The sequence below is a fragment of the Protopterus annectens genome, chromosome 1.part0 (genome assembly GCF_019279795.1).
Source record: "Protopterus annectens isolate FY-2018-M chromosome 1.part0, PAN1.0, whole genome shotgun sequence".
Lineage (NCBI taxonomy): Eukaryota > Metazoa > Chordata > Ceratodontiformes > Protopteridae > Protopterus > Protopterus annectens.
In genome coordinates, this window is record NC_056725.1 from 778504669 (window position 1) to 778525179 (window position 20511).

Below are 20511 nucleotides of genomic sequence, written 5' to 3' on the forward strand. Positions count from 1 at the left end.
GGCACATTTCCAGTTTGCAGTGACCGGTAAAATCTTAAATAAAGGCCTGTATGCCGGTGCTTATCTCCCCGTTAACCTACATGACATGGCATCAAGACACTGATTCTTGTCAGCCTTCAACATTAACAGGCACTTCAGCACTTCCCTTGAATTCTCCATCAGTCTTCTCATATCCTGCAGCATCTAATGTCCGTCCCAGAAGAACATACTGTCTGCCTTCCTTAAGTGATAATGCATGCAGATTAAGTACCAGGAGCCTCTACTAAAGGCTATATTAAAATGATGGTCAGACTTTAAAGGTACGTTGTGGCATGGAATAATCCAATTCTAAATGTCTTTTACTTTTATGTAATCCCTGAGACATACATTAGCAGCACATTTCTTTATTGCAAGTACCTTAGATTCTCAGTTATATACATTAAACTGATTTTCTTACCAAAGTCCATGAATTGTCCAAGTGTCCACTGAGTCTGGAATGTTACATTTCAAATGGTGTTGTAAATTCTGGAAAAGGAATCAGATAAGCATTCTTTAGTGCATACTGTTTTTAACGTAGACTATTTGAATATTCAGCAGGAATGGCTATAATTTCTGTCATAAAGGAAAGCATGAAGTTCATTGATACCTGAAATAAATGGTATTCTGTTATAACAGTGTATATTTTTTCTTTTGCCGTGGATTTCACACAGTGTTATCATTGCCTATTATTCCTTAGAAACTTCAAAATCAGGTACATACATTTCTTTCTGCTGAGTCTCTGTGTGCTCCAATTCTGAAATAGCAGAAAGAAACAACAGAATGGCACACAAAAAGTGTTTTTTTATGGAGATGTACTTTAAAGGACATTAACATCAGGGCCATATGCATACTTTTTCCAAGCCTTTTCCTTTCTAATTGTAATAGTTTGTGCTCTGCTAGTTATCTTTGCTAACATTAAGTTTAAGAAATTAAATTCATGTACTTTAAATCTTTGTAGAACATGGTATTCATATGTAAAAATGTTCATACATGCTCATGTTAGAGGATGCAGCGTTTAACAATCTAACTGCTATAGCATGATTATTCTGGATTATGATGGCTCACTGGGTAAAGATGCATTGGACCCAAACCGTATGGAATAATAATATGGAATCATTATAATAAAACTAGCATATGTACACTGGAAAGTGTACAGTGGAAATATTCTAAAGACTTCATCGCATGTGAAAATTTAAGTTATAAAATTTAAAATATCTGAACTTGCAGAGTAGGTCAGATACTGTAGGTATTTATGAAGAGACCTTATTCAGATATGTAGGTATTTAGAGTCAACTTCCTCTGGGAATGCTTGGGTTTACCAAAGAGTAGTAGAGAATCATTGGACAACCTTTGTAGGATATTATATAGAAATGAGAAATGTGATAATTGTTCTCTGAGAGAGTAGCTGATGATTGGACTAGACTGCAAAATTAAGTAAAAACAAGTACTACTTTAGATATTTTAAGAAGAGTTTGAATAACTGTTTTGAGCATGACTGTTTGTTAGGTTTGAAGGCTAAAAGGGAATTCTTGTCCATGTCTGAAGTATCTGTATGTATTTGTATATATCTATATCTATATCTATATCTATCTCTGTATCTATATATATATATATATATATATATATATATATGTATATATATATATATATATATATATATATATATATATGTATACACACAAGATTTTTGTTTCAGAGTTTCAGAGTCTGGCATGAATGCCAAGTCTATGAAATTCTTAGTGGGGCTCCAGTGATCATGTGGACCATGTCAGCACTTTATAGGTCCCTTGAGATGAAAGGTCATGGCCTGTCCCTTCCTTGGGAGTGAAAGGTAAATAAAATCATACCAAAGCAGGAATGAAGGTGGATAACTCTAGAAAGATGGTAAAAATAAGTCTCACAAAAGTGTGGCTTATTTGAACATCTTACTTGAAAATGTTGTAGAGTGTGAAATGGTGAGGATTGTGGTACTGAATAATACATGGTGTGTGTGTGTGTGTGTGTGTGTGTGTGTGTGTGTGTGTGTGTGTGTGTGTGTGTGTGTGTGTATATATATATATATATATATATATATACAAATTAAAAAAAAAAAATATATATATATATATATATATATATATATATATATATATATATATATATGTATACAGACATGCATGCATATAAGCCAATACTTAGGATAGATGGATAGTAAAAAATGCTGTTAGGTAGGGTCTGCAGTAGATCCAGTAAGTACAGAAGTTGGGTAAATAAATGGGATATTTTTATTTTCTTTGTTCTTGTAATGTAAGGACACATCTCCACTCCAGACTCCAACACATACTCATACTCTATCATCTCAGGGGTTTTTTTTTTGCTTCATTACCTATCTTCTATTTTTTTCAGAAATTACAGCTAGGTAAGTAGCCTTGAAAAATTAGACAAGTAAAATAACCCTAATCCCACAGCATCTATTCCGCCTTTCAAAATCACTTTGAAAAACAACTTTTCAAGCACATAGCCCATACTGCTAACTTGTCTTTAATAAAAGCAATGCTCTAAAAGCAGTTTAAACACTGATCAGTCCTTGGCCCTTTCTTATTGTCCATCATTTTAAGCACAATTGACACACTCACACCCTCACCCTATCAAAACCATCCTATACAGATGATATAATACTATAGAAAAGAGAACATAGTACCCCAAAATTACAAGTACTGCAGAAATACCTCATCTCCTTCTCCATATGATTAACTTTCTGACACTAAATATCAGCAAAATCACCTTTATGACATTTGGGATATCATATAAGCTCACCTACTCCTGTCCCCTAAAAATTGTCACCCCACTAATGCTCCAATAAATACTGCTCAACACTATAAATATTTAGGCCTTACTAATGTCTCTCAACTTTTCCTAAGGAATCACACATAAAATATCATTACAAAAATTATTGCCTATTTCAAGGTAATTTATTCTGTTTGTAACCATCTCACCCCAGAAGGCAGAAGAGCAATACCTAAAAATGTACTAATTTCTACTCTAGAATATGCTCTTCCCATACTCACCCTATGTAGAATATGTGTGTGTGTTGTCCCTTTCAGAAGCATTTCCAAGGACTGAATGTGCATATATAAATAGCAAGCATTTGCTAGCTTCAGTGCCATTTTGAGAGTGCAGCCAGAGCGTGAGCATGTGTGAGACAAATAGTCAGTCTGTTTATAAGTTTATCTAAGTTAGTTATTTGCCTCTATCTTGATGTGTTTGTACATAACAAAGCTGCTTGAACAAAGCCCATGCATGTTTGTCTATTTTATCCCGACGGGACAAATGACATGGTGCCAGAATGGGGATTCCAGAGACTGCTTTTCAGAGATATGAGGTGCAGAAGCAACAGTGAAGGTCGAATAACAGAAATGAGAGTAAAAAAGAGCCAGAAGCAAGCTAAAGGAAATGATAACTTGCATGATTATTTTATTAAAAAGATAAAACGGAGCATTACAAGGGCACAAAATGTATTACTAAGCAAACATATAGCACAGAAACGTTTATTAAGCAAACAAAATGCATAAAAAGTTTATTAATTAAGCAAAATGTTCATACTTGAGATATTTGATAAAACAATTACCAGAAAAGCAAATGGGAGGTTCAGAGTCACCTCGGAATTGCTAAACGAGCATGTTTAGAGTAAAATGAGCACAAGAAAAGAGATTAAAAGGGCAAAACAAATATAATAAAGGGCAGAAAGGGCATATTAAGCATAAATAAACCAAGGCAACTGCATGTTTTTTGGCAAATTACAGTGTTTTGGTATAAACAGTTATTTTGCATTAACTAGAGCCCTGAATAGCATAACTAGAGTTATTCAAAGCATTGTAAAGTGTGTAAAAGGTGCTTACAGTGTGTGTTTATTATTGTGCATTTATTCCGAAGAGTTTATTGTGTGAAATACAGCCATTTCGAAAAGTTTCTTGTGCTGGGTGTGTCTACTCGCAAAGGGCCACCATTAAAGAGTGTTTCTTGCACTGTAAAGAATTGCTTAGCAAAGTACAGCCATTTTGGAAGTGTTTCAGTGTGCTGTGTACTGTTTATTCGCAATGTGCAGTTACTTTGAAATATTTCTTAAAATGATGATAAATGACTTTACAGTACAATAATTTCAAGAATATTATAGTGCCTGAAATTTATTTTGCAAAGTATTTTGCAGAGTTTAATTACTCAGAGGCATACCTCTCAACCTCTTAGAGCAAAATATCTGGACAAAGCCTAAAATGATGGGGGGACAAATAGGGACAGATTTTAAATATTCCTCTTACAAACTTAAAAAGGTGATAAAATAATAGGTTTTACATTAGCATGGATTTTCTAAAGGATGTGGAGTCTTAAACTCAAATGTTTGCCATTATTTAATGACTTCAATCCTCAGCTATTTGCCAGAAAGGTACAGATTTTAGGAGGAACACACCAAATATATGAGGCAAAAATCTGGACATTCTGCAAAAATCTGCACAGTTGAGAGGTATGCTCAGAGGCTTATTGTAATATTGGGCATAGTTACAAGTGCTGGTACAAATTTCTAGCACATATATATATATATGTGTGTGTCTGTGTTCGTGCAGTTACAAGTGGACTTGGGTTGCATTGTGTTTTACTATAAGTTGCTGGCATGGCAGACGGATTTTGAAAACCATCACCACTTGCATTTGATAAAAATGTTGCAGAGAATTGGAGAATATTTGAGCAAGAGTATGATATTTTCATATAAGCAGTTACTCAGATAAAGATGCACGCACTAAGGCATTCATTTTGTTAAACCTAGCTGGGTCAGAGGCCATTGATAGAGAGTGTCCAGTTGTGTATGCACCAGCAGTGTATGAGGGTGAAGGTGAAAATCGTCATATTGTTGTCCAGGCTGAATCAAGGAAAGATCCTGAGTGTTTGAAGCATAAATTTAGAGAAATGTGCAACCTCCAGACCTATGTTTCATTAGAGAGGCATTTGTTTTATACAAAAGTCCAAAGGCCAGGAGAAACATTTGCAGCCTACGTTACTGACTTGAGAAACAAAGCTAAAACTTGTATGTTTGGCGATTTAAAAGATGAGCTAATAATGGACAGACTTGTGTGTGGCATTAATAGTGCTGCTGTGAGAAAGATTTTGATTTGTGACAGAGATTTAATATTGAGCAAGGCTATTGAGATTTGGCAAATCCATGAAGTTACAGGAAGGCACACAAGTATGCTTGCAAGTAACAAGAGTATGGTTTCAGCAGGTTCCAGAGGAAATGTAGACAGCATGCAGCACGTGGCAAGCATAAACAGGCCCAAGCACGTGACACCTGCCACCCCTGCAGTGTTCCCAGGGAAAACCCAATGTTTTCTAGCAAGTTCTTAGACTAGTTCAGTTAAAGGAGGATGCTTAGTGCAGAACAAACATTGCTCAGTACAACACAAAGGTGAATCGGCAAAACCCAAGTCAAGCTTCATTGTTAACTGCCGTAATTGTGATGCCAACCATGAGTCTAAAAGAGAAAGGTGCTTAGCATTTGGTCAGCAATGCCACAAGTGTTAAAAATGGAATCATTTTCAAAAGTTTTGCAAGTCAAGTAAACCTTACTCAGTTGCAAATAAAGGCCACTCAAGAAGGCAAATTGATCAAATAGGGTTACGGACTACTTTCTACATAGATGGTGTATCAGTGATTGGTGAAAAGGTCAATACAGTAAACTTATTTTCAAAGGGTGAAGTATTTTGTACTGTCCTGTTCCATGGCAAACCCACTGAGCTCAAAGAAGGCACTGGTTCAAAGTGTAATGTCATGTCAGCAGAAACATTTGCTAAAGTAAGTGCTGGTGAACAACTTAATGTGGATAGTTGTGCGGGACTTGTTGCCTATGGAGCTGAAGAAATTCAAACTGAAGGCACAGTACTGCTTTCATGTTATCTGGCTTGGAACAGTTACAAGTTGTTGTTTTACATAGTTGAAAGACCTGTGCAGTCATTATTAGGTCTCAGAGACAGTTTGAGAATGGACTTGCTTTCCTTTACTAAAGAAGTTCATCATATAAGCACATATCACAGTTCCAGTTCCAGCATCAGTGAAACTATTTTCTCAGAATATACTGATGTTTTCATTGACAAGCTAGGCAAGCTTCCAGTTGTGTATTCCATGATCTTAGACCCAGAGATCAATCCAGTGGTCAGACTGGCAAGTAGAGTTCCAATAGCTATGCAGAGTAGAGTTAAAGCTCAGTTGGATAAAATGGTGCAATAAGGTGTGATTTGTCCAGTCAAAGAACCAACTGAATGGGTATCATCTATGGTAGCAACTCATAAAAAAATGCTCAGATGAGATCAGAATATGCATCGACCCAAGAGATTTGAATAAGGCATTGAAGAGACCTCATCATCCCATGTGTACAGTCAAGGAAGTCGCAGCCCTGATACTAAATGTCACTGTTTTTTCTGTCTTGAATGCATTCATTTTGGCAAGTGATACTTGATCGTAAATCTTCATTACTGACTATATTCAGTTGGAAGATACAAATTCCTCAGGATGCCATTTGGTACAAATTCTGCAAGTGAAGTCTTTCAGTGTGCAATGGAACAGATTTGTTTTAGGCTATCCTTGTACCATAATAGTAGATGATTTATTGATTGGAGGCAATGGTGAAGTAGAGCAGGACAGAAACCTCAAGAAAGTTTTAGACAGAGCACGTGAAGTGAACTTAAAGCTCAATCCTCTAAAGTGCAAATTCAGACTACCAGAAGTCACATGTGTAGGTCATTTGTTTACTAGTACTGGGTTACAACCAGACCTATCTAAGCAAGCGGCTGGCTATTCTTGAGATGCCTACTCCAGATAATGTTCAAGCTCTACAGCGTTTTCTTGATATGGTTAACTATTTGGGCAAGTTCATACCAGATTTCAGTGAACTGGCAGTGCCTTTAAGAGAGCTGATGCACAACAATGTTGTATTGTCTTGGCTAAACAGCACCAGAGAGCATTTGATGATCTTAAGCAGAAAATTACCAGTTCACCTACACTAAGGTACTATGATGTCAATAGACCAGTTACTCATTCCTGTGACACTTCAAAGTTTGGTCTTGGCACAGTTATTCTTCAAGCGGGCAGGCCAGTAGCCTATGCATCTAGAACTCTTACCCAAACTGAAATGCAATATGCTCAAATTGAGAAGGAACTTTTGGCAATTGTGTTTGCATGTACCAAGTTTCATGATTACATTTTATGGTCGAGATATCCAGATTGAGACTGATTATCAACCTTTAGTTACTATTTTAAAGAAGCCTATGCATTCAGCTCCAGCAAGATTACAAAGAATGATGCTCAAATTACAAAAGTACAACTTCAAAATGGTGTATACAAAAGACAAACTTCTTTATCTGGCTGATACCTTATCCAAATCACCCAGAACTATAATGGAACAGCTTGATGCAGAAAATTTTGACTTTGATGTCATGGAAGTGTGTAATCATTTGACCGCAAGACGTGATGAGCTCAGAGATCATACAAAGACTGATCCTGTCTTGCAAAAGCTGAACCACTACATCCAGGTAGGATGGCCGTCAGAGCAATCCATGTACTGCCTGTAGCACAAGCTTACATTCCTTACAGAGATAAGATGTTGATGGAAGATGACATTATTTTCAAAGGTCCTAAAGTTGTTGTTCCTGCTTCCTTATAACATGAATATATTCAGATTTTGCATCATGGTTCTGAATATACCAAAAGAAGGGTGAGAGGACTAGTATTTTGGCCTTCTCTAGCAAAAGACATTGAGAAAGTACTTTCATCTTGTTCAGTATGCAATAGTACTAAACCGCATCTGCAAAAAGAGCCACATCACCTAAGACAAGTTTCTGAATTACCTTGGTCAACAGTAGCTACTGACATATTCGAGTTGAATGATCCGCATTACTTAGTGTTGATCAACTCTTATTTGAACTGGTTCGAGATTGATTTGTTGCCTAACCTAATGTCCACTACTGTTATTACCAAGATGAAACATCGTTGTCATCTGACAATGGTACTCAATTTATCAGTCAATTGTTTCAGAAATTTGGAAAAGAATGATGGGACTTTGTACATGTTACTTGTAGTCCTGAATACCCTCAGTGAAATGGACTACCTGAACGTGCAGTACAGAATGCAAAGCAATTACTAGAGAAGTCAAAGCATGACAATACCGATGTCTTTTTGAATTTACTTAATCTCAGAAACATACCCCGTGATGATATACTTGGCTTACCTCCTCAGAGACTTTTTTTTCCAGGCAAACCAGCACAACCTTGCCTATCAGTTCCAGTTTGTTGAGGTCTAAAGCTAAGAACATCAAATCAATCAAAGCCCAACTATTCAGAAAGCATTCTTTCCAGAAGTCCAGTTATGACAAAATGAGCAGATTTTTTTCATTCATTGAAAAAAGGAAAGACAGTTTCATTTGTTAAACCTGATTCCAAATTCTATGTTACACAATTTGGTTGCATCTCTGGACCTAGTGTGAAATACACAGCAACCTGGACATTATTGTCTGTATGTATTTAGCTCTGTATAACTGCATATCAAAGAATTATCTTGTATTTATAGCATGCTAATCAATGTCATTAATGAAGTATGATTCATTTCTCAAAGAGGGAGGATGTAGAATATGTGTGCGTGTTGCACTTTTAAGAAGCATTTCCAAGGACTGTACGTGTATATATAAATAGCAAGTATGTGCTAGCTTTAGTGCCATTTTGAGAGTGCAGCCAGAGAATGAGCATGTATGAGAGAAATAGTCAGTCTGTTTATAAGTTTATCTAAGTCAAAGTTATTTGCCTCAATCCTGATGGTTTGTACATAGTAAAGTTGCTTGAACAAAGCCCATGCATGTTGGTCTGTTTCATCCGAATGGGACAAACGACACCCTACATTCTGCTCACACCACCAACTGAATGCAAACTGTTACCAAGGCAGTACTCAGATTTATAAATACCCCCCTTCACTATGAGCATCACTGTATCACATTTAAAACAGCCAACTGCCTATCCACTACAGCTAGATATAGCCTTCTGTTTTCCAGGTTTACCTTCACAATCCTCCATGAACACTGCTGCTCCTTCCTTGTCTCTAAACATTAAGTAAACCACTCTCAATACTCACTATAAAACAAAGATAACAGCACTGTCACACTACTGAGTCACTCTATTCAGTCTAGTCCTCAGGGAAGGAAGTTTTAGTAAAATTGTTCTTGCCAGCTGGGGCAGCCTTCCACAAGAAGGAAGACAAACCTCTTCTTTTCCCGGTTAGGGGTCGCCACAGCAGATCACCTTGTCCGCTTATGATTGGCAGTGGAGTTTTACAGTGTTGAGTTGCCAGCCCAGCGCCCAACCTTCCACAGAAGGCACACACATGCATGCACTCACGCCTAGGGCCAATTTAGAGTGTCCAATCCACCTACAGCATGTCTATGGGATGAAATCGGAGCACCTTGAGGAAACCCACGTGACCACAGGGAGGACATACAGACTGCACACAGAAGGCACCCCAGCCAAGGATCGAACTGGAGAACCTCTTGCTGTGAGGTGGCAACACTAACTGTTGCACCACCATGGCCGCCCAAGAAGTAAGACAAACTAATGTTTATAAAGTTTTTAATTGCAAACTATATGAACACCTAAAAGAAATTTACAAATGCAGCTGTAATATTAATGAATGATAGGCTTACAAAGCACATAACATTTAGTAATGCCTTCTCCCATCTAACATATGCTCCATAAATACTTGGCAGTTAGCACAGCGGACTAAAGCTGTGACCTGTTGATGAGCTTCTTCTTGTGCCCAAGGGTAGGGAGCTTGGTTCCTTCCACCTTCATTTGCCTACAAATCATTTACTTAGACAGTGTTCATGGGTCACCTCTGAAAAGGGACAATTTGTCCAGTGGGCTTTCCTGGTCAACAAATAGGTAAAATAAGAAAAACAAAATTAAACTATGTAATTATGTAAACAACTCTCTCTATGCATTTGTCAAACTATTCTAATCTCTTTTTCTCCACAGCCTCTAACTTTCTGATACTCATTTTTCTTAATAAATATTCTTGTAGTTCTTATAACTTGTTGCTCTCTTTACATCTTATACAATGTGATCATTTTTTTGCCATCCATTACAGTCATGGGCCACTACAGGAATGCCTTACGTCTGCCGTATACAAATATTTAAGTTAATATGCTTTGTGTAATTCCACATATATGATGGTACTTTTCTGTTTGCCTAGTCATAATGGGAACAATTTCCTCCACAAGGGTTTGAACATTGCATATTTCATGTAAGTGTACTTTCTAGCTTTTAAGTATTCCTTCTTATCTCAGTTGTCAGTGTTTTGACATTGTAACTGTGTTTTTACACTTGACTGTACCTGTTTTTGGTGCTATATTTTGGTATATTTCATGTAGTTTGGATTATATATGTGCATACCATTGTTTTGTGCTTTGGTACCAAAGTCAAGTATGAAAAGAATCAGTGGACCAACCCGCCCACCTAGTCAACAAACACAAATATATAAATAAAAACTACTAACAGTAGACAAGTGCACTGGATAGTCACTGATTCTGAGAATGGATTTTGCTACAGCTGCCTTTTACTTCAGTTAGTGACATTGTATTGAGCAGTAATGTTAGGGAATAATGGGTGGCTATGGAACTAAGGTGGTAGAACTTCAAAATAAAACTGACAGTCACCTTTTTTTTTTGATTTTGCAAGCTAGAAGCCTAATTTGACATGTATCATTCATTTCATGAAAAATGCTATTTTAATGAAAACCATATCTCTCAACTATGTTGAATACTACAGAATGTCTCTGGTTTTGCTTCACATTTGGCCTTGTACCTCATAAAAGTTTTGATCTTCTGGTAAATCTCTGAGGATTATTGTCAGTAAATATTGCCATACATTAGAGTCCCATATTTCTTATAACTCAGAAAATGCATATTGATGCAAAACCTGCTGTTCTGTTAAATTTTTAATCAAACTACAGTAATATTTAAAAATGTTCCTAGGTTTGGAATCTTTTAACTCCATGTTTTAGCTTTGTCAGGATTTCTTGACTAAAGAAGCTGAGAGGTATGATGAAAACACATGTCCTGAAGCTGGGTGCGTTTATGAATGTGGCATGCCTTGACAGTAATGCCACCTGGGTTTTTTAAGTTGTTTTCTGTCTTCAAGGACTAAGGTAGTTTGTTTAAAATGCTGTAAGGTATTGTTCACAGATTAATCAGTATGCTAATTTAATGTAGCAGTCTACAGTGAAGAACATTTGTATCATCATTTTCAGACATACTTTTAATATATGTTACAACCCTTTTGCTACTGACCAATGTCAAGATATTGATTATTTTGGGATATTTTTGCTCCGTATTTAGAAAATACCTGCACCTCTAGAATGGCCTGTTATATTCTATTGAAATTTTAAGGAAATATTGCCAGATTAGTTACTTAAAATATCCTTAGGTTATCTTCCTAGCCAAAACAACAAAGGAACAGCTGCATTTTGTATTCTAATGAAAAAAAATAAAATAATGTTAATGTTATTTTATGATACAATATATAAAATAATAGAATGTCAGTTATATACAGAAACACATATTATGCTTAGGTCTGAAGTCACAGCTACACTGTGTATTTATATTTTTAAGACTGACATATTTGTTACTCTGAATAGAATACTTCAGGACTGGGTTCGACCCTACCTACAAGTTTCAGTATGTTAATGTTGCTTCTAGTTATTTTTATAACGTTGTCAGGACAAGTCACCTGGAGAGTCAGCCTTATAGAACACATTGCCAAAGCTGCTGTCTCTTAGGCCAAGCAGGCAAAATAATCTCAAATATGTGCATATCTGTCAGAGCAAGTAAGATACCCACATTTTGTTTTAACATCTAAAACAATACATTATTTTGTCTAAGAAAATGGCATTCTTTTTCTTCTAAGGAAATTGTATCATTTTTAGTTGTGGATTCATAAGAATACACTAATGATGTGATTTCCGTGTACACATTTAGGTTGCCAGACTAAAAAAAATGATTGACATGTGTGTTGTAAGCTGAATAGTAACAAAAAAAGCAGCCACATGGCTATAAAGGCCTACTATTGATAGCTAGCAATATTCTATAAGACTATCAGATTTCTCTGGAAAATATGCCATGACTCTTGGATTACACTTATCTGTTGATTATGTGCCTAAAGACACAGGAACAACTCTATAGTTATATCTATATAATGTGCAACAAAGCATATGAGTTTAAATTTGGGTGGGGGTTCAGAATGAATCTAGTAATAGAAAACCTTCCCATTCAGGAGAAAAAGATATTAGTTTTACTTCTGATATAATGACAACTCTGTGGAATATGTATTCTGGACATGTGGCAAGCTTCCCTTCCTGACTAGAAGTCAAATACCAACCTTAATAAGTAGGAAAGAAGTTTAGTTCAATATGAAAGATGAACAATGTGAAATACACATAAAAAATTACATTTGGCACATATGTGTAAATAGCCATATGCTGGGTCTCCTTTGACAGTGCTTTGTAAAGTTTTCATGGAATTATAATAAAGAAGAAAATGCACATAAAATTACTATTCTACCCTTAGATATTTCTGGGAAGCTGAGTGATGAATTGAAGTACACCACATTGTTCCTTCAACACAGGAAGTTTTGGACATGGCATGCTTATTGTGAGAAAAACATTGCCTTATCTGATGAAATATATGTGATTTCTACTTCTGATGGAAAGACAGCTCATTGAGGAGATATTCTGGGCATGTAGTACTTTTCCCTTCCTGCAAAGCAGTCATATATCCAACCCTAATGGAAAGATGTAAGCAAACATATGTGGCTGTTACTGCGAAATGTAAAGAACACACACACACAAGTGTACATAAAATGCTGTCCTCCTGTACTCTGCCTTATATATGTGACTGCAGTAAGGCCATTTTAGCTGGCAACCTGAGTGCATGCACACCTCATCTGTCACCTATTGTACTTGAAATTGCTGCTGTGCACTTTCCAAAGATGTAGGGCAAGAGTGCAATATACCATGCAAGGGTGAGCTATATTAGGTTCATAGATTCATAGATCGATACTAGGCTATCTGCCCTAGGGCATTTATAAGCCTAGCCAGAGTGTGTTTGGCTTCCGCCACCCTTTTAGATTAGTTGACTGTGCCTCTGTATGGTAGGTCACAGAAGGTAGCCCTTTTAAGGTTAGTTTACTGTACCTCTGTCAAGCAGGGACACAGAAGAGATCCCAGGGGTAAACTTACGATCTCCCATCCACTCGTCAAGATTTCTCTTGAAGAGGGTCAGTGAGGGGCTCTGCCTAACATGGATTGGGATTTTGTTCCAGAGTGAGGGGAGCCTCTGGGATATGAATCTGTACCTCCAGCATGCCCTATTTATTTCTGTGCTGAGGTTCAAGTCCCTGGAGCATGTAGCTCTAAGGGATTTGGATTTCCTGAGGTGAAGCATGTCCATTAATTCTGGGTTGGACATGGCTTTATACGTCAGACACAGATCACCTCTGAGTAGGCGGTATGCAACTGAGTAGAGCTGGAGTTTCTTCAGCCGAGCTGCATAGGGCATCTGTTTGAGCCCCTTGATCCTCTTGGTCAGGTACTTTTTGGGTCTTTCCAGTTGCTGCAGGTGTCGGGTAAGGTACATCCCAAATGGGGCATTATATTCAATTATGGGCCTGATAAATGATGAGTAGAGGGGCACAATGACCTCTCTTGATCTAGATGTGAATCCTTTCATGATAAGGTGGGCTATATAAAAGGTCTTTCTAACCACTTTGGCAATGTGATTGTCAAAGGAGAGCTTGATATCTACTTGGTTCCACAAGTCCCTAACTACTTCTTCCGTACTTAATGGTTTACCACCTATGTGGCAATTTGTGGGCACTTTGTTTTTACCAAAGGGATGACTATGCACTTTTTGGCATTTAGCTTTAGGCCATGGCTCTGGCACCAGTTATCCGTCTCTGTGAGACCCTTTTGGATGATGCTTGTGTCAGCCAGAGAGTCGATTATGGCACCCAGTTTGCAGTCATCTGCGAACTTGGTCAGCCATAGTCCACCCATGTTAGCCTGTACCTCTGAGAAATATATATCGAACAAGAGAGGTCCCAGGACTGAGCCTTGTGGGTTGTAACTGGTTTAGAGTCTGACATGGCACCTGCTATTCTGACCATGTGGGTTCTATCCCTGAGCCAGTTTGCAACCCATCTTGTGACATAGGGGTTGATATTTAAGCTGGTGAGCTTATTTATGATGCCTGAGTGGGGTATTGTGTCGAAGGCTTTTACAAGGTCCAGGTAGGCTGTGTGGACTACCTTCCCTTCATCTATGGCTTTGGTAACTGTTTCAAAGAAGTTGACCAGGTTCAAGAGGCAAGATCTGCCCTTAACAAAGCCGAATTGGGTAGGATCCAGTGTCTGGAGGTTCCCAATGTCTTTGTTTATGATTTCCATGATGATACACTCCATAGCTTTGCAGACCAGGCTTATAGGGCGATAGTTTCTGAGGTCTGTTGTGGCACCACCTTTGTGGAGTGGGACCACTGTTGCTGTACGCCATTCCTTGGGTACATATCCTATAGTAAGGCTGAGATTGAACAGTGACTTTATATGAGAGTTTAGTTCTTCTTGGAGCTCGTGTAAGATACAGCCCGGGAGACCGTCTGGTCCCATTGATGCTGTGTTTTTTGCTTTGGAGAGGGCAGCTGTCACCTGTGCATCTGTGATCTCAGGAAGGATACACTCTGTTGGGATAGACATTTGCTCTTTTGGGGGGGAAGGGGGGAGAAGTTTGCACTGAACCTTTCTGCCAGGATGTTGTCAATGTCTGTGGGTTCAGTGTATTTTTTGTCATTTTGCACTAACTCAGAGCATATCTGGGAGTTGCCTCCCAGGTTTCTGACATAACTACAGAAGGCCTTGTGATTATCTTTAGTGTCTTGTGCAATGTTTCTTTCGAAGCTGGCCCTAGATGATTTTATGAGGGATCATAGTTTCTTGCTAGTACTGATCAGAGACGCCTTCCCTTTTTGAGATTTTGCTCCATCATGTAGTAGCTTTCTCCTTCTGTATAATAGCTTATTTATGGCTGGGGTCCACCAGACAGGTCTCTTGCCTTTGGAGGAGTGAGTCTTGGTTTTATTTGAGATAGCATGCTCCATGCATTCCTGTTGGTGTCCATAGAATGCTTTTGTAAAGGATTCTGCATTTTGGACCGTATTTTCCACTGGCCTGGGGGCTTTGAAGGATTCCACCTCGGTTTTGAGAAGTGTGAAGTTTGCTTTTGAGAAGTTCTTCACTGTGGTTTCCTTGGCTAGGGGTGGGGACAGAATATGGATGTCCAGTGAGATTAGTTTATGGTCTGATCTTACCAATGAGGGGTATACCTCTGGTGTGGAACATAGAGACCCCATGTTGGTGATGACCAGATCCAATATGTTTTCCCCTCTTGTGGGAGTGGTGACCAGTTGTTCTATAGCATTTCAGTTTATAAATTCTAGGAACCATTGGGAGAGGGTGTTTGGGCTTGAGTAGTTTTCCCAGTCAATGTTTGGGTAGTTGAAATCACCCAATATAATGGTGTTTGGAGAGACCTTTATATTCTCCAGTGTTCTCAGGAAAGCTGAGTGAGGTTCCTGTGCTTGGTAGGGTGGTCTGTAGCAGGCTACAAACTGAAAGGCAGTTTTGCCCACTGTTAGTTGCACATGGATGGTCTCTGATGCTTCGTGCAGTGCCACTAACCTGGAGGTGTGGGTATCTTTGATAAATATGGATACTCCCCCTCCTTTTGTGGTTCGGTCCGAGTTTTGGGGCCGGAAAGCATGGTATGAAGTATAACCTGTTTCTGCTGGGGTGCTCTCAGGAGCCTTGAACCAGGTTTCTGCTACTCCACAGATATCGATATTCTCCATACTGAGGAGAGTCTCGAGTGCATGCATCTTGAGGTTTAGACTTCTGGCATTGAGCAGCATTACCCTTAGTTTTTTTTTCTTTGTGTTGTCTATGGAGGTGGGTTTGTCTTTTGAGCCTTGCCTAAAAAGGCACTATGGGGGAGGCAAGAGCCTTTGCCAGTATTCGAAAACCCAGGGGTGACAGGTGCAAGTCGTCCCTATGCTTGCATGGTATATGATTGCAACAGCATAACTATAAATCATTGGCTTGCATGGAAATACTATTTAGCAAATATTTGTACAACACTAATGGTCATGTCTATAGTTTAATTATGACAGTCATCAGGTGACATTATTATATGTTACTATGAGTAATAAAGTCATAACTTGTCACACTAATAATTTCCTTTCATGAATAAGGATGTTTAGATTTATATGACAAAACTGTAAGGTGATGGAGTTTATGAAACCTGTTTATTTCATGAATCACCCACCCCCAAAAAAAAAAAAAAAAACCTGAGAAGCTTGCACGTTGAAAACTGGACTTCTTTTAGATAAAATGAAAAGCAAAACATGTGGTACACACATATCAGATAAAAAATTCACATGTATCTTGCCTTGCTGGAGCATTTGCACTATTTTTGAAGTACAGATTATCAAATAAAAAATTCCAGTACTTAGGAAGTATTAGTAAATGATGCATTTTCTTTGAAGGAACGTATATTGCTCATATATAATACCATTATGTCTGAGTGTGTATTAGAGGGCAAGTGATTTACAACAGTACATTCATAATCAGTAAGCATTCATCTTGAAGTATAATATTATAGTCAGCACTTAACTTCACATGAATTCTTCAGTTTTCTTTGCCTTATGCTATTTCTGCCCTAGGATTATATAGGCAGGAACACAATGAACTATAGCTGTCTGATATTTTCCTGCAAGATCATGCAAATCTTATAAAGCTATGCCTACTTTTTCCTACAAGAAAAACAATAATACTCTTTAGTACATTACTAGGACCAAGCAACTGCAGACAGATTTACATAATGTGATACCCTATCACAATACTTGGTATTTTGTTAATTACAATGGCACAATGCCCTTTCAAATGATAGAATGTTACAACTGGGTTCAAGCAACAGTACAACAAAACTAGAAAAGCAACGTGACTAACAAAGGTCTAATACAATAGTAAATAAAGTGTCATGTCTTAGAAAGATTTATTTTAAATCTAGAACACTATTATTATTTTTTTTTCTGTAAAAAAATAGAAAAAGAACCTCTGACAAAATATAACTAAATACAGAAAGAAGGACTCAAGGAATAGTCAACAAGAAATATATTTAATCAATAAGCACTTTAGTTCCTAAATATTATATAACATCATCAGATATTTAGGAACAAAAGTGGTTAGTGATTAAATATATTTCCTGTTGACTATTCTTCAAGGTCACCTTTCTGTGTTCGTTTATAACTTTTTTCTGCATTTTTCCAGTGGCTGATTGCTAAGTCTTCCTTTTTTGACTGATTCTGGCTGTGTGGGATCAGCCACCACCGACTTTAGACATTTGTCTTGTTGATCTGCTCTGTCCTATATACTACAGCTTCTACCATAAAGACATAATTGGATGTACCCATTTACTGAGTAAGTCCTGTTTTTCCTGGCACTAATGCCAACTTTGGTGCTCTTTGACCAGAGGGTTAGAAGTATTAAAGCGTGAGCTGTCATACCATTGCAGGACAGTGGACTGTGTAGACAGTTTGTGAGTTGATCCTGCTCCCTAAAGACATGCTAATCTATAGGGAACTGCGTATGGGAGTTTCATAGTGTTGCTAGGGGAATGTCCTGCCTCTGTGGTGTCATATGTCCTACAATCAGCCAACATGCCTTGCCCTGAAGTTGCTGACTTTCTACTTACAGATAATGGGAAGCCTTACCAGCACAACTCCCACCCCTTTCACTGAGAGAGGAACACATCCATAAAAAACACTACATTGACAAAGAAACTTTGGGCCGTATGAAAAAGCAGCAAGAGAGGAAGTGCAAAATTGTAAAGAACAAAACCCAGAGATTTTTGAAAAGTATAAAAAAGAAACATGGTAAGGGAAAGAGAAACAGATCTAGTATGGTGCTATGGAACAGGCTCCCCATCCATGTGAAGCAGAGTTCTTCCCTAACTCAGTTCAAGTGCAACTTGAACAATTGGATGGGAAACTCGAAATCCATCCCTGGTTTGGCACCTATGTCTCTAATTGTCACAGGCAACCTGTAAACAGTTCATCTCCTAGGCACATGCTTACACTTATCAAGGGTTTCAGAAGTTGTCAGAGATTTGTGATGCATGGCTAGGCTTAAAAAGGCCCTTGTGGTCATTGGCCTAGTAAACACCTATGAACCTATAAAGGAGAAAGTTAAAACTAAAAAGCAGCTCCAAAGGTAATTGAAAAGAAATATAGGCAAAGGCAACCCAATATGGAAAATTTCACAATATAAAAAAAAAATAAGAAAACAAAGGGTGAACTTACAAAAGAGGACTAGTAAGGTAGAAGTTAATCAAACAGAAATTGAAGCTACAGATAGATTATCTGTAAAATTAAGGACTTGGTGTGGAGAATCAAACACAGGCAATGTCACAGCATGATGGAATTATGGGTCCCAGATTAAGGGGTAGCAGGTAGAGCTGCAGGCATCTGAAGATGATTGGCCACATGGTGATACTCTGGAGCCTCCTGTAGGAGACCAGTATGAAAGTCCAGTTGAAGTCACACAGCAAGGGAAGGAGCAGGAAACAATATTTTGGAGTGATTGTCCAATGAGTTACTATATGAAGGAGCAGCAGATGAAGCAGGGTGCATCTGAAGAGGATATGCCACAGAAAGATGTTCTAGAACTTTCTGCAGAAAAGTCACAGGAAAAACAGAGCAAAGAATATGCTCTCAATCCAGAAGAAAATTATTTAAGGGAGGAATTTGATTTAGTATATATTTATATATATATATATATATATATATATATATATATATATATATATATATAGAGAGAGAGAGAGAGAGAGAGAAATATTAACACAGATGAAATAAATAGATTACAGAAAGTAAATAAGACCCAGAATGTTAGATGATTGGTAAAACAGATGAATTCAGTAATCATGACTATTAAGAGAAATTCATGTAATGTAACAGTAATAAATCGAAAATATTACTGTGCAGCTAAATTGATAACAGATAAAGTGTTACCACAAAAATGTAGATTAACAAAGGAAAGGAGGGAGAAAGTAAAATGCCACAATGGAAGCAGTGAATAGAGAAAACTGTAAAGCAATTAAGTATCGCTGTTAGAATATTGTAGAAGGGGTACAGATTGTCAGAAATACTTTGAAAGATAGATGTGGTAAAAGCAACATTCAGTTTTAAAACAGACCAACATCTATCATACACTATTGCCAATAACAAACTAAAAATAGTAGCATACAGAGTAAAACCTGGAAGGTATGTAAGTAAATATAAATGAAAAATGCAAAGTAAGCAAACATTGATGACACAAAAAAGTTTTATAGAGAACAGGGAAACAATGCAAAAAGGAATATAAACACCGCCAACAAAAGAAAAAAAAATAGACACATTTTGCAGAAATATTTATGAAGACCTTGTTGATCATAACAAGATGCTGAATGGATGAAAGAATTAAAAGAATCAGTCGAGGAGTTCTAATGTAGGGGATACAAAATGCAATGAAGTAATTTCCAGAAATTATGAAAAGCTCCAGACACAATACCTAACTTCAGGCTAAATGTGTTAACATTCTTACATAAAGATTTAACCCTGTGTAAGAATTATTTAGCATCCTGAATAGACACCAACTTGGTTAACAACAGGAAAAATGATACTCGTCCTTCAGTGTGAAGTTGCAAACCATCCTAAAATTATAAACTGATAACTTGCCTTCTGACAATGCATTTACTGAAATTGATGCAGACTGAGTTTATAGTCATTTAGAAAAAAAAATCAATCATGGCACTAGAACAAAAGGGTAACAAAAGACAATCATATAGAAGAAAGTATCATGTTTTGCTAAATAAATCCATCAAATAATTGTTAAATGGTGAATAAGACTCTAAGTATGGCATGGACTGAAAACCACTTTGCAGTTTAGCCGGAATAGATGAAGGATCAACAATAAAACATGAACTTTGCTTTTCCTATTCTAACTTGTTTTTAAGGTAAGCCTGACTGCTGGCCCAAAGTCAAATGATATATAAAAATGAGTGTATACCAAGACTGTATATTCCTCACTCTGAAAGAGGTATGGGCCTTCTCAAAATTGATTACATGTATGCATCTGTACTTGTGGGACATAATACAGAAATGGTGACCTCACCAGATCTAAACATAGTGAAAGTTTTAAAACATGAGGAAAAGAAGTCTAAGATGACATCCTTGTTTAGTTTAGCAGGTGTGTTTTGGTATAAAGTGAAAATGGGAATTAAATCAGAAGTAGACAATAATCAGGTAAAAACTGAATGTGTCAAGAAGCAAAAAAAAAAAGAAAAAAA

The 20511-nt window shown here is 37.4% G+C and overlaps 1 protein-coding gene across 1 annotated transcript in view; it reads right to left on the bottom strand.

The window, feature by feature from the left end:
• Nucleotides 1-20511, bottom strand: part of LOC122794492 (ribonuclease Oy-like) — a 348959-nt gene that overhangs the window by 233403 nt on the left and 95045 nt on the right. The window contains exon 4 of the mRNA XM_044062940.1: nucleotides 437-504. Within this exon, the coding sequence (XP_043918875.1) occupies nucleotides 437-504 (68 nt within the window). The remainder of the gene's footprint in view (nucleotides 1-436; nucleotides 505-20511) is intronic.